The sequence below is a fragment of the Ambystoma mexicanum genome, chromosome 6q (assembly GCF_040938575.1).
Source record: "Ambystoma mexicanum isolate Mex_15411 chromosome 6q, UKY_AmexF1_1, whole genome shotgun sequence".
Classification (NCBI taxonomy): Eukaryota; Metazoa; Chordata; class Amphibia; order Caudata; family Ambystomatidae; genus Ambystoma; species Ambystoma mexicanum.
The window spans coordinates 186,976,240-186,991,831 of NC_090937.1; the positions used below are offsets into that span (position 1 = coordinate 186,976,240).

General features: G+C 43.5%; 1 protein-coding gene across 1 annotated transcript in view; it reads left to right on the forward strand.

The window, feature by feature from the left end:
- Nucleotides 1–15,592, forward strand: part of MTHFD2L (methylenetetrahydrofolate dehydrogenase (NADP+ dependent) 2 like) — an 817,160-nt gene that overhangs the window by 237,880 nt on the left and 563,688 nt on the right. Inside the window, exon 3 of the mRNA XM_069630620.1 lies at nucleotides 10,976–11,098. Within this exon, the coding sequence (XP_069486721.1) occupies nucleotides 10,976–11,098 (123 nt within the window). The remainder of the gene's footprint in view (nucleotides 1–10,975; nucleotides 11,099–15,592) is intronic.

Sequence of the window (15,592 nt, forward strand, 5' to 3'; positions counted from 1 at the left end):
TGACACCTGCTAGGACATCTAAACCAAACTTCCAGGCTAGGCCGTATTTTGGGGCCAATCTTATATAACAACCCGCAAGGGGTATTAGGACTAAGTCCCATGGGAATCATCCCTCTTTTCCCAGGGGGGATAGTAGCTTCTTTGTTGCTACAGATATCAAAGCTTATGGATTCTTTGGTTGCGGTAGAGGGTTGGAGGCTCTGTGACTATGTGGAATTTTAGGGTCCCTGAATTTGTCTCAATTGAATCTGATCCCACTGGCATGGTATGACAAGTATGACACTGACACAATGGATACAATTTGTAAAACCTTTATTGAAAATGTTGGGGTTGGACAAACTCCTGTGTTGCCTTATAACTAAAATGGGAGTAGTCTCGACTATCAAATGATAACGTAGGCAGGATGGCACACTCTGGCTCGGTTTCTAACATTCTAAGCAGTTCCAAACCATGGATTGAGGCCCAGCTGGCCTTCCACATTAAAGTCTCTTGACTTTCAAAATGATATTCCAATGTAAAGTTCACAAAGTTCCCCCTCTGTCGGGCTCAGACCTCTCACGTCACAGTTCAACGCAAACTTGCTGGGGGGCTCCCTTCCCCAAGCTTATTGTACTTCAGGTCTCCGTCAATTGGGCTCGGACCCCTTTTTGATGTCGAAGACTTTTCGAATGTGGGTGGCTCCCTTTAAAGACCACCATAGGACCACTTCAACTCAAAGTTCACGTTTACTCTCGCTTCATTCACTTTTGCTGCTTGTTCGGTTTATAGCTTCAAACAATGTACCTTTCACTGATACTTTCAAATGGGCTACTTTATTTGTTTATATATTTGCAATTCTTATATAGCGCTACTTGCTCATGGGTCTCAAAGCCCATGCCCATGGGCCTCCTTTCGCCAGACCACTGCATTAGTTAGTATCGCTGATCTCACAGCTGCCTTTTACTTCAAAGTTCATTCACAGGTCTGCTTTTCTTCACGTCTCATCCACATGTGTGCAGCCTTCACTTGTGATATAATGTTGCTACTTCATTTGCTTTAACACACCGGTCCCTCAGGTCGCTTTCCAACTCACTGGCTGTGTGCTCTTCCTTCTATTTCCATTTCACGAGTCAAGGTTAGCACCATAGGTTTGTCCTCGCCTCCCCAACTCTGCCATTCACCCGGGAGGGTCACTGGCATCCTTGAAACACAATGCAATCTTCACTTGTGGAATCTGGCCTTCTCTATGTGTCTTTCATGATCTGTCGGAGGCAGTGACCTCCAGTAGGGAACCCTTGGGGTTTTCGGTCCGCTGCTCTCATCCCTTGGTCTGTTGCTCTCTCCAGTAGGGGTGCCTTCATCGCGGAAGTTCTGCTCATACTCATGTTCTGCCTTGCTCAGAGTGTGTCTTTAGGTGTTGCCTTTTATTCGTGTCAGGAGAGCTGACTGGTATCAGGTGTATGCACTTAGTCTGACCTGATTAACACGACATGTCCAGTAAGATGTAAGAGAGTTAGTCTGGTTGCGCTCAGTCTCCCTCTTCTTCGGCCTACTGTTTGTGTAAAAAGGGGGGGGGGAGTTGGAACTTTGGAAATCCTTCAAAATAGGATGGGGTAGATGACCCAAAAAGGGGGGAATACCGCGTCTCACCATCGGACCCTCACCCAGGTGATCCTCTCGCACTGGTCCGCCTCCAGGGTCTGGATCCAAAGGCTATGGCTGTCCCCTGGCCTCTTGAGAGAGAGAGACCCGGGGAATAGCAGGTGAGACACCCTCTGGGTTCTCACAGATCTTTCTTGGGTTTGGAGGGAATGTATCAAGGACAGCTCTCACCTTCTCATGCTGTGGTTGGACCGTTCCATTACCTACAAAATCCCCAAATACTTTACCATAATTAGAGCCAGCTTACACCTTTTGGGATTAGAGGTCAGCCCTACCCTTCTTAATACTCTCATGATGGTTTAGAGGTGGTGCAAATGATCTTTCCATGTTCTGCTGTGTATCACAATATCATCTATATAGGCTCAGCAGAATTCCGAATATGGTTGAAAAATTGTATCCATAAACCTTTCGAATGTTGCATGAGCATTGTGTAGACCAAAAGGTAGGACTTTAAATTGTAACAACCCTATGGGTGTTGTGAAGGCAGTCTTCTCTTTATCAGGCCCATGCAAGGAAACTTGCCAATATCCTTTTGTGAGATTGAGTATTGAAAGGTAGAGAGCATTACCCAGCCTATCACATCATTGATACAGGCATTGGGTAAGAATCAAAAGCAGAGATGGCATTCAATGTGCGAAAATCTATTCAGAATCTCCAACTTCCATCAGGTTTTCCCACTAACACGATGGTGGAGGACCAAGGGCTATTATAAGGTTCAATGATGTTAACCTCTAGCATGGTTTTAACATCCTGAGCGATGGTTTCTTTCCTACCTTCAGGTAACTGATATGGTTTCAAGTGTACCACATTACCTATGGGAGTACGGATATGATGATAGATTCCCTTTATTCTCCAAGGCGCCTCTCAAAACACATCAGTGAATTGCATTATAAACTCATATATGTCTTCTTTCTGATTGTTATTGAGGTCAGATGAAATTAGAGCCTTACTTCTGTGTCTTCTGGCAGAAGACAAGATGATATTATGGCCGGAGACTCTGAGGGATTTTCTTTCCATTCCTTCAATAGATTTATGTGATAGATTTATGTTTTAAGGCGGCAGTCTGGTTGTGAGATCTTACAATTGTATGGAACTGTTTGCTCTAATACTTTGTATGGTCCCTGCCCTTGGACACAAAATTTAATTTCCAAAGTAGGCAATTAGATAAGTACCTTTTGACCTATTGAAAAGGACCTAAGGGAGACTTTTTTTCTATCATAGGAGGTTGTTTGTTGTTATTGTGCTTTAACCTTGTGAGTGTGTACTGAAGGCCTTACTGCTTTCATATGTTCTTTCAACCTAGTTGCAATTTGGGAGGGGGGAATTGGAGCCTTTTCTCTCTCCTCCCAGGTTTCTCTCAGCATGTCCAGGACATCCCGTGGTTCTTGTCCATAAAGCAGTTCAAACGGGGAGAATTCAGTTGAGGCTTGAGGAGTTTTCAGGGCTGCAAATAAGGCCCAGGGTATCATTTGATCCCAGTTTTACCATCTTGTTCAACTAACATTCAGAGCATGGTTTTAAGAGTTTTATTAAATCTTTCCACAGGGCCATCTGTCCAGGGATGACACACTGATGTTCTCAGGGTGGGCATGTATAACAGCTCTTACTTCCCCCATAAGCTTACTCATGAAAGCAGAAGCCTGATCAGTCAATATCTCCTTTGGAGACCCCACTCGTGAGAAGAAAGGGAGAAGGTGTTTCAGGATTTGTTGTGTTGTAGTGGCTCTTGGTGGAAAGGTCTAGGAATAACATGTGGCGTGATCTACGATAACTAAAATGTATTTATTCCCCAATTTGGAAGTATCCAAGGGTCCCAAAATATCCATACCAATCTGGGAAAATAACCCCTCAATTATTGGTAACGGTTTTAACAGGGCTGGTGGCTGTCTATGTGTACTAGTATTCTGCCAGACTACGCATGCCTGAATGAAGTCCTTAATGTCAGCTTAAATTCCGGGCCTGTAGAATTTATTTGCTATGTGTACCAGAGTCTTGGACTGCCCCAGATGACCTCCTTTTCGATGTGAAGGGGCTATCTCTAGGACTACCCATTTGTGACTCATAGGGACCACTACCTGGGTTTTTACCAGACCAGCTGAAGTGGTATCTCCCTGATAAAGAAGTCCATGTTTCAAAAAGAAAAAAGGTTGCCCTTTCTCACAACCTTCTGGCTCTGATACCACTTGTAAAAATGCTTCAGCTAACATAGGGTCGTTTCTCTGAGCAAATGATAAATTGGGAAGAGTTTCAGGCTCCTCTGTAGGTTCTCATCAGCCACCCCAAAACCTTTAGTTACCCTTTTTGTATTTTCCTTCGTCAGTTTTTCCGCAAGCATAGGGAACATTACTTTCTCAAGTACCCCTTGAACAACCTCCGCCTGTTGAATTTGGAATGGATCCTTTCCATGGTTCTGTAGCAACACCTTAACATCACCTCTGAAGTCTGGGTGTATCACTCCCGCTAATACATCAATTCCAAATCTCCATGCCAACCCTGACTTGGGTGATAGTCTAATGTATGTTTCACGGGGTGGAATCAGTATCAAATCAGTGGGTATCAATCTTCTTTCCCCTGTGGGAATCTTCTCATCCCTACTGCTACAGATATCAAACCCAATAGAGTCCTTAGTAGCTACTAAGGGGTTTGATGCTCTGGTACTTAGCTTTTCAAATTTTGGGGTCACCCAACTTGTACCAGTTGAGCCGTATCCCCCGTCTGACAGCATTTGTGAAGGCATCATGAAGTGAGACAGACAACAGATTTAAGTTCCAGCAAACAATATGGTAGAAGGCCTAACTTGCCCTATAGTATGGTAGGATTTCCCTGCCTGAACAAAACGAAGGAAAGTCTGAGTCAAAAAGTCCAACTGAAAAGCCTGTCTGTGTCCAAAACCTACACTTGCCCTCAGAACTAAAACTAAACAGTGTATAGGGATGTCAATAATCAAAGAAATGGTGATCAACACAAAATGCTGTGCTTCTTCCAGCTCCAAGTATATCTTCAAATTCCCTTCTCCAAGTTCAAAGTAATAGAGTTCAAACCAAAGAGTTCCTGAGGCCCTGTTCTCAAGACGGTAGGTATAGTTCATCAAGCTGAGGCTGATGGAGAGAAGACCCTCATGGTGCAGTTACTCAAGAAGGATTTGATCCATATTATGGCCTCTTTGGAGAAGTGAGCAGCCGAGTCTAGGTGGCTGCATAAGACTGTATGGTCGACTAAGTCGAAAGCTGCTGAGAGGTCTGGCAGGAGGAGTAAGGCTGCTTGGCCATTGTCCCTACATTGATCTATTTGGGCCTTGAGATCGATAAGGGCAGTCTCGGTACCATGCTGTGGGCGGAATCCAGATTGGCGGGTTCCGAGCAGGTGGTTGGATTCAAGGAAGTTTTGTATTTGCATGTATGCCACTTTGTCTAAAATTGTTAGGAGAAAGGGCACGGTCGTGATAGGCCTAAAATTGGTGGGAATGGCCGGGTCGAGGGTTTGCTTCTTTAGGAGTGGCAAGACCCACGACTCTTTCAGGTTATTCGGTACAGTGCCGGTGGTGAAGGATGAGTTGAGGAGTTTGGTTATGAATGGTGATAATTCTCTCGCAGCATCTTTAATTAGTTGGGCAGGGCATTGATCGCCTTTACAGTTGGACGGTTTGAGTCCCAGGATAACTTTTTCGACTTCAATGGTGGATACCTTGGAGAAGCAGAAACGTGTTATTTGTTTAGGTTTAGGTAAAGGTGCTGAGGTGAGAGCGCCATGTGGTGTGAGAGATGCTTTTTTAAGGGCGATTTTGGTTTGAAGGTTGACTACTTTGTTGGTAAGGGCAAACTGAATGTCTGAGCACCATTTTTTGTCCTTGGTGCAGTTATCCTGGGGAGTGATAGGGGTTTCCAGCTCTTTCAGGATACTGAACAGTTCTCTGACACTTGATTTGGATTGGGATATTCTGGTATTGTATGTTTGCTGTTTGGCTAGTAGGATATCTTTTTTGTATTGGGAGGATACCTTTGCAAGGTTCAGTTTGTTTTCTGCTGTAGGAGTGAGTCTCCATATGGATTCTAGTTTTCTTTTGGTTAACCTGAGATTGTTTAGATGAGGGGTGAACCATGAGTTGAGATGTTTTTTTGGTTTGCTAGTACGTAATTTGAGTGGTGCTATGTGGTCAAGGGCTGTATTCATAGTTTCATTGAAGTGATCAACTAGCACATTAGGATCAGTGTTGGCTGGTAGCGAGTTTAGTTGTGGAAGTATGATGGGCAACAGTTTTTCCGTGGTCATCAGCTTTTTGTTATTCGTGGGTATAGGAGGGGCAGGTGTGGACTTGGCTGTGACTGAGTTAGTGGCAACTGTGAATAGTAGTAGATAGTGGTCTGTCCAGATCTGGGGGATAGAGTCTGTGATGGTTACTCCACAATTGTGTTCAGCTATCCAATCAAGGATGCGACCTTTGTTATGAGTGGGAAGGTTCACTTTTTGGGCGAAACCCAATTATTTTAGGATCAGAGCAGTAGCTGTAGACTGGGTGTCCTTAGTGTCATTGTAGCCTAGGTTAAAATCACCTAGCACTATTGTTTGGGAGGTGCTTTTCAAATTGTTGGACAGGGTGGTGAAGAGGTCCTCAGCAAAGGTTCCAATAGGACCTGGAGGTCTGTAGACCAGGACGATGTTTAATGTTTGGGAGCTAGTGGTGGCGATTTTGACCGAGAGGCATTCACAAGATTTCGTGATAGGGGATGTAGAGATTCTCATGTCAAGACTGATCTTGGCTATAATGGCTAGACCTCCACCTCGGGAGGTGTGTCTATCTGCTCGTATGATGGTGTAGTTGTCGGGAACTGCTAATGAGAGGGCGGGACCCGCTGCATTGTGCAGCCATGATTCTGATATGGCCAGGAAGTCTAGTTGGTCTGCAAGAACAATATCTGAAATTTCTGTTGCATGGGCGATTAAGGACCTAGCATTTATGAGCGCACCTTTGAGATGGTGTTTGGTGAGCGTGGTACTTGCTATAATGGTAGGTTTGGAACATTTTTGTGTAGGTCTTTTAGGGATATGAACTTTCCTGGAGTATTCTGTAGTTAATTTCGGCTGTATGTTCTTTTTTAGGAGGTTTAGTTGTTCAATTTGCTTTGCTGGTAGTTCGTACAATTTCGCTAGGCGTGCACGAAGTTTGAGGTTTCTGTCTGTGGTACTACGAGGCCTATATGTAATAGTATCTTCTTGATACTGGTTTGCTATAGGTCCTATGGTTTGTTGAGAGAAGGACATGATAAGGTAGGGGAGTGATAGTGCCGCTAGTATGATGAGGGAGGCGGCGTAGAGAGGTAGCTTAGCTGTCCTATCTAGTGCAGCGATCTCTAGTTTGTTTGGTTTTAGAGAGTACATGCTAGCTGACTTAGACCAAGCAGGCTAGCTACGCCTAGCAGACCAGTTGAGATACAAGGTGCGCTAGTAGCTGGTGTGGCAGGCTAGGAGCGTCAGACGTGACTAGGTGTAATTTTATCTCATCTCAGTTTAAGTATCAGCAGCTCTATGCAGGTTCAAGTGTCGATAGTACACTACAGATAGGATATGGCAATGGGGCCTATGTAACTAAATTCCACTTTAACAGTTAGTCTGAAGAGAGTTGCAAAATGTGAATCAAGGCCCACCTAAATGCAGCTTTAAAAGTATGCAGTTGCAAAGTGCGACTAAAAGTACAACTAAATTCCACTTTAACAGTTAATCTGAAGAGGCAGTTGCAAAATGTGAATCAAAGCCCACCTAAATGCAGCTTTAACCTAAAAGTATGCAGTTGCAGAATGCGACTAAAAGCACAGCTAAGTTCCACTTTAACAGTTAATCTGAAGAGGCAGTTGCAAAATGTGAATCAAGGCCCACCTAAATGCAGCTTTAAAAGTATGCAGTTGCAAAGTGCGACTAAAAGTACAACTAAATTCCACTTTTAAAGTTCTGTGTTAGTAATGCCAACCTTAATGTACATTTCCTGCATGCTTAGCATTGGTCATGCAGGAGGTATTTCCATGGTATAAGGAGAGTGAGTGTCTATATGCAAGGTCTGGTGCTCTCCTGTGTGGGCCAGGGGGGCTGGCAGAGGCAGAATCGGCAGCAAACAGGCACAAACAGGTGTTGGCCTTACTTCCCGTGGGCCTTAGAGTGAGTGGGCCGGCTTCGCCTGCCGGCAGCCAGTGGGGGAAGAGAAGGGCCCGGTGGCCAATCAGATGGCTGCAAAAGGCTCAGTTGGGTGGAAGGGCTTCGGGAATCGATCGGGCGGCCATCTTGGAGTTACCAGGTACCTCGTGTACCTTAATGGTGGCTTGGGCTTCCTGGAGCATTCTGGTGCTCCTCATGGAGTGGTTGGGCAATTCCGTGCAGTATTGCAAATAAATTCAATGCACAGGCTGCCGTAGCGCTTTTTACAAGGAGCGAAGCGCGGGGGCAGCGGCGCTTACCATATGCCTCTGATGGTCATGGTAACTTTCAGATGTTAAATGTGGGGAAATGAGGGGAGAGGTCTTAGAATACCCCATAAAGATTGGGGAAGGTTCAGATTGTTCACAGTTAGGGAAAGGGGGATACCATGTCTCGCCTAAGGGCACCCCACTTACAGATTCCAATTACCCACCACCCACGTGATGCTCCCTCGCTTCTCATGCAGGCATGACATGCCAATCTCACCCCCCATTTATACAGTCCCAGCCCACAATTATGGGCAAGGAATGCACAGAAAAATGTGGTCTCTGGCTTTTCACTGTTAAAATCACTACAATATTATGGATAACTAATCCAATAATTATCAAAAATGAAACTAAATTACCTGCCTATATAAACCCCACTATTATAAGGCCACAAAGGCATTGGGTCATTACGAGGTTGGAGGTAACCATGCCGCAATTTGCGGCATGGTTAATTCCTTACTGGGTACCGGGTCCGGGTTCCTCAAATGAGGACTTACTGGGCCATTCCAACCTTGGAGGACCAGGTAAGTCCTCATTCGAGGAACCCGGACCCGATACATCCCCATTCCCATTGAGCCCCTATGCTCAATGGGAATGGGGAGGGAGCTAACAACAGGCCCGTTAATAACGGTGCCCGTTGTTAACTCCCTGGTCTACTAGCGGGACCCGCGATCAGACTCGTAATAGGGCGGTAAGGGGTTAATGGCACCGGCACCATTACCGGCGCTGTTAACCCCTTACCACCCAGCTCGTAATGGCCCCATTCACTCTTAATGTGTGAGAGTGATATATATATATATATATATACTGCATTTTAAACCATACTAGATATATGAATCTTTTCTATACTACATTGGCTTCTCTGCCTGTTTCGCAATGATAACATTTCAACATGATGCAAATGTCTTTCAAACAGTCGATTTTCTCCAGTATCAAGACAAGTTATGGCACCAGAGAATATGATTTCATTAATTACTTTATAGTCCATCTACAATCAACTAACCCCTATGTGCAGGTGTGATGTAATTAATGTATTAGATATGTGTAGGTCTTTCAATGTATACCATTGTCAACTTATTTGATCTCCTGTAGGTTTGAATTTAAAATAATACTCACACAGATCTGATGAATCTGTTCACAACCCACATGCATACTGTATTCTCAAAATACATGGATGCAGCTTTTAGTAATCATGCATGTGTGACTTTAACCAAAGATGAGAATGTTACTAGAGGTAACAAAAATAGGGTTCTCACAATTTTTCAAATTCATGATTGCAAGCCGGTGGGATGGCATTTATGCCTGCCAAAACGCAAAGGAATTTCGTCCAAAGCAGAATCCTGAACCTGGTAGCTTCGCCAACAGCAGTATAAATGGGGTATTAGGAAGAACCTAAGCAAGTAACTCCATCCCAAGCCCTTTCCAACCCCAAGTGGGATTATATTAAAACCTGTGGAAGTCCACGTTCATTTACATATACACTAACCCCCAGAATAAGCATCTTTAAAGCAGCATGGTTGCATTTTGGTTGATTCACTCAATACATTTCCAGATAACGCTTTCCGTCAACGGCTTTCAAGAGGCAGCCAGGTCGAGCATGCATCCTTCTTTGTGTTTGTTTGAGGGAGAAAGCAGAGGTTTAAATACCCTTCCCCACACAAAGATACATTTTGCCTGGATGTTAAATAATACAATTATGGTGTTTATTACTGAAGAGAAATAGGATGAAGCATATTAGCAGATTATGTTTAAAGTAATATATTTTATATATTTATATATTTATAACGCGCCGCAGCTCGCAAGCATCAGGGCGCGACAGAAACACGAAGTCTGAAGAGATCACGGGACTACGTAAAACAGAGAAGAGAAGGACTCGACATGAGTCCGAAGCTGAGTTTGTAACAGATTACTGAAAGAGTAATGTTTTCAGCTGCTTCCTAAAGGAAAGATAGTTACTTTCCAGCCTAAGATTAGCCGGAAGATCATTCCAGAGAGCAATTGCCTTGGTGGGAAAGGCCCTCCCAAGTCCGGTGGTAAGTATTTGTACTCTGTTTTATTTTATCTATTGTTCACAGAATTAAGCAGATCGTGGCTGGATATGGGAGGGAGGGTGGACAGTGTGCTTCTTATATATCAGAAACCTGGAGTGGAGGGTCTGGAAACACATTTTGGATGGCGAAAGTTTGTCGAAGATGCCAGAACATGTGTAATTCATATGTCTTCGCAAAATGCAGATCAGATTACATCCACTTCAGGAAACAAATGCCCTCAATCCCAGCCATCTGCCTAGCACACGTATGCAGTAAAAAGGGCACCCTGCCTTTTAAGTCCAGTGTTGTTAAATTTGATGTAGTTTGCCTTCAAAAGTGGAACATATCCTGTCCTCTTAACTGGTCAGATAACTGATTATCTGGAAAAACTGTAGAGGTGTTCTTTTAATCCTTTACTTTCCCAGCAATTTCATTGCCACAGTAAACACAAAGATACTGCCATTACTACTGCTGCTGTTACTACAAGGCTTGTTAAAGAGCTTGTCATACTTTCCGTTGTACATACAATATGAATGAAAACATGTGTGCAATGCCTTGCAATCAGAGTGGTTATCACTGGATGTTTTTCTGGAACCTTTTGAGTAATTTGCACATGTGATTATATTTCCTACTGTGTCAGTGCATGTATTGATGTTACTTTGTGCAATCACCCCCTTTACTGTATGTAACTTGTTGGATGTAAATACAATGATTTACATTCAAATATGAATTACAACTTAATTCATACATTCCAAATGTCCCCTATGTTTGTATCTCTAGAAATGCTTTTGTTCTTTTGTTGTACATAATATGCATAAATTACTTCAATGGAGATTCCAAAACACTGTCTTTCAGGCATTTCAAGTGAAGTCATACCGAAACCTAGCAATGTTTCACAGGAAGAACTTTTAGATTTGACAGACAAACTAAATAAGAACCCTGAAGTTAGTGGAATATTGATCCAACTGCCTGTTCCAGGTACGTAAGTGACTACGTTAACTTTCATGAAGCACACTACAAATAGAATTGTCTCTTTTCTACTCACAAGTGGTAGAATATGTTCATTGTTTCCTTTTGTGTTTTTAGAAAAATACTAGCGATTCTGATAACACTGACATTTGGTCTAATGCATTTTCAAAGAAAATACTGCTATTATAGGCGAAATTGAAAAATATAAAGGGTTCTTATAAATAACTAATAAATCACTAGCCAATCTCAAACTTGTCATTATTAGGATTATAATAATAAACACCACAGCTTACTGCATTGCACCATTGTTTCCCAATCTGCAAGAGGAACAAGAACTAATCTAGCAGACACATGCCTCATCACGAGTTTGGCCTGAGCCCTTAAATGCGGCGGTAAAAGTATTACCATCGCATTTAAGTGCTGGCCAAATCACAATTTGGGCGAAAAATGGCATTTTTAACCTCCAGCTTTCTGCTGGAAGTAAAAATGACCATTTACGGCCATTTTCGGTGCAATTACTGCCGTATTAATAGCGCGCCCAACCCCATTGGGTCCTATGGTCCCAATGTGGAATGGGCAATAACCGGTCAACCTCTACTCGTGATCCGGTGCTAATAGCGCCTGATACAGTAATGCTATTTGCGCTGGTGATATCTCAGTGGTATTACTGCCGGGATCTCGCCAGACTCGTGATGAAGGGAGATCCCAATGCCCTGGATACAGACTCTTCTATGACTTTGGTACTATTCTATTCTAGTTTGAATAGAACATTTCATCAGAGTCTTTGGTATGTACACCATTGCATCAAATCCTTCCTCCAAAACTGCTGACAGTAGATTAGAACACACCGACATCGATTTTCTAAACTCTTGGAATCCTGAGGGGTAACCCAGGGCACTTACATGATTCTTCTGGTACTTTCAATACAATCACACTATCATCAATTTCTGATTGTATGCCATCAATACTCAGATAGATCTTTTGTTAGAAATTTGATCTGCCCACCACATCACAGTTTCAGAATCCTGAAAAGTTATTACCATCTGAAGAGCAAAACCACAACTGCTCCAGTTAGGGAGCATGGCAAAAACGTTCAACCCTCTTCTTTGCTATACTTCATAGATGAAGCTGAGCTACGAGTCCACAAAGTACAAAATTAATTGTCCTGTTTTATTTGAGTAAGACCTCTGTCAGCCTGAAGTTTAACTCAGTAGTCATAGCATAGGAACAGGTTTCCTATTGAACAACAAACTGGCTAAATAGGGGATCAACAGAACTCAGGTTTTAAGATTAGACGGATTTTTATCACACACATGAATGGTTGGAGGAATGTCTGTTGAGGAACAGTAAACACAAACACAAGGATAACTAGGGAAAATACTGTCAGCATGGAGGAATAACACAAGGAGTCCAACTCTGCCTCCTTTTTTCTCTGCTTCCCTCACTGTGTTCTTCCCCCTATGATTGTAAAGCTCTCTGTTGCTTCACGAAGCTAGGTCCATGCTCATTAAATACCCTAATAATTATCTGTACAGAGAAAATGATACCTCAGTCCAAAATACAATGTCCTACTGTTCCTGGAAGGGAGTGTCCCACTCTCTTGGTGGCTCCTTCTGGGCATATTCCTGATTCAAATGTTGTCGCCTGCCTACTGCAGTGTCCTCACGTCCTGAAAGTTGTGCTACCAAATCCCAACCAGCAACAATGTATTATCCTTCTTTGCCTTAGGGAATATGCAAGTCTATTACCAACAGGAATTTATGCTCCCCTCACTTGCAACGTTGCTTCTCAGACTGAAGTCATTCTCACCAATCAGACATTAGTCGCCCTCATCGTTGGGAGTTCACAACTGGCTCGATTTCTGCTCTCTGGCTCACTAGCTTTGGCCTGTGTATTGGATATAGCCCTGAGCTCGAAAACTTCTTCCTCTCTGACTGTTGCAAGCTTCTAGTAGGATCTGGTTAAGATCCCCCCAGCTGGCTATCGGCACTTATTCCCCTCATTGTTCTCTCGCTCTGGCCATGACCTGCATTAGTGGATCAGAACATTTCCCCCAATGGTTCTGATGTGAGTGAGGGACTGAGTTCTATCGCTCAATAATCTCTGACTTCTTAGTTTATCTTTCACACAGCTTCCACCTGCACCACCTCTCTGGACCTCTGTACCACCTCTGGCACCACCTGTTTCCCATTGCCTCCTTCCATACTCCTCCTCACTACCTACATTTCCAAATAATGGGGAGGGTTGGTTAGGGAATCTGCCTATAAGGATAGGACTAAATGATTGAAAGTCTTAATTTTCTGGTCCTATGCTTGTAAAAGTGTTCCTTCCTCTTGGCCTTCCTTGATTACATAATATTCTGTCTGAATGCAGATGAAGCATTAAAATGCCTAGTTCACCATCTTGAAGTCAGGGAGGAGCTTTTCCATCATTGTGTAGCTCTACTCTTCCTCTCGGCACCAGCCCAAGGAGCTCTAGAGGTGCATAATCAAGTGGTGGTTTGTGGAAAGTCTGCTCCACTGCCTGCAAGCATGCAGTAAGCCATTCTCTTGAAAACTTTGTGCCAGAGTTGGCAAGCCACCCACTTCCAGATCCTCTGACTCAGGACATAGTGTTCCGCACTGAACATGTGGAGGCAGATGGATGATCGGCTGACGAACTTGAGCTCCTCGTTTATATTTCTGCATGATCAGACAGAAAAACTGTACATATTTCTTTCTTAGCTTCAAAGAAGTTTCAAAACTCAATTTCCACATACGCTAGCTTGCAACTGGCCAGAGATTGCAATATGTGCGATTTTCAACGGCAATTACAACTTTAAGTATCCATTTTTTGCATTTCAACCTAGCACTTTAAATTCCTTAAGCCTGCCATTTTGATTAGCATATGCAAAATTCTTTGATATGTATGTCCTGTGCTTTATTGTTAATCTGTCCTTTTCTTGCTTGTTTGCATTAAATAAGGATGACATGTTGATTACAATTATGTCAAATGAATGAAACATGGGAGCACATTTAAAACAGTACTTGATTTTCTCTAAATGTATGTTTTGCAAGTTTGGAATATGATTTATTTTCCCTCTTTCCTACTCCCCCTCTCATCAACAGAAGTCAGTTCTTCCTCCTCACTCTTCTCCTCCTCAATGTGAGCTAGTTCTTCTCCAACATCCTCACTACAATCCCTCAATCTGATTCTCCACCCCCAGTTTCCTCTCTATATCCAACCCCCTCACCTATTGGTTTTATTGCCTCATTCATATTTATCGCCTCCTCTTCAACTTCTATTAATATCACCTACTCTTCTGTTACACTTACCCCATGTCTGCTACTACCTGCTGCTCTTCAGTAGTTACCGTATGCCCTCAACTAGAATTCTCTCCAACTCCTCATCTTCTGTTACTATCACCCCATCCTTAGGTGCCAGCACCTCCCCCTCAATTGTCACCACAACTCTTCCCCCTTGTAATGTTTTTATTGCTATCACCTCATTGCAACTACTTTAGGTGATTCTTACCATCCACACTTGCTCCCCAAGCAGAATCTCCTCCAACTCTTCTTACTACCACCTTCTTTACTATCTGTCACTGCCTCCTTTGATACACCTTTCATCCACTAACACCTCCTCCATACCTGTTATCCCCTCCTTGAGTTGGCACCTCCTTCACCTTAGCCACTACTGTCTCCTCTTTAGTTTTTAACACCACCCCCTCAACTGTCTCCACCGCCTCCCTTATGACATCAACACCTCTTCACCTCTGTCGCTGTTACTGCCTCCTCCCTCCTGCTACCATCTTTCCTCCAGCCCTCTGTGTGTCTCCGGCCAGTGATTTCTATACTGCTGTCCAGTCTCCATCCTTCACCAAACTTGAGCCACCCTCTCCTAGATCCCTCTCTCCAAGTCTGTGCTGCCTGGGTTTTACAGAGTTCTCCCTCCTTCCACTAGGTGGGACTTCCGATAAGGGTATGCATCTGTGTTCTCCTGTCTATTTGTATTGTCATTGTCATCCTGTCTTTATGTTGGCGCCCCAATACCAGTGGCCTTTCGGCGCCCTACCAATAAATACATTAATTAATTAATTAAATAAAATGGTGCTGTGATTGTCAATTGTTCCTGAGTGCACCCGGCTCTGCTTGGGATTTAAGGAGTGGGTTCCAGTCTATAACTAGCCTGTCCACCATCTTGGAAGCAAGTAATCTCTCTACAATCCTTCTCTGACCTGCCTGTGCTGTATGTAAAGCGTCTGCTCTCCGCCGTGTTTATCCCATACTGGAAAATCAATGGGTACGCTTTTGACACCCTTCGGTTTTATAATTAGTTTGTGTGAGGAACTGCAACGTTGTATTCTTGGCAGAGGAATTCTCGGCTGGGAGACAGTGCTTTCATAACTTTGTTTTCCTTCTGGTAGAATCCCCAAGCTGTGGGCTTGCAATATTGTAGCCATGAAATCCCCTGTCTCCTAAAATGTCCCTTTTACGTTCTGAAATGACTACGTTGATGTTGCAG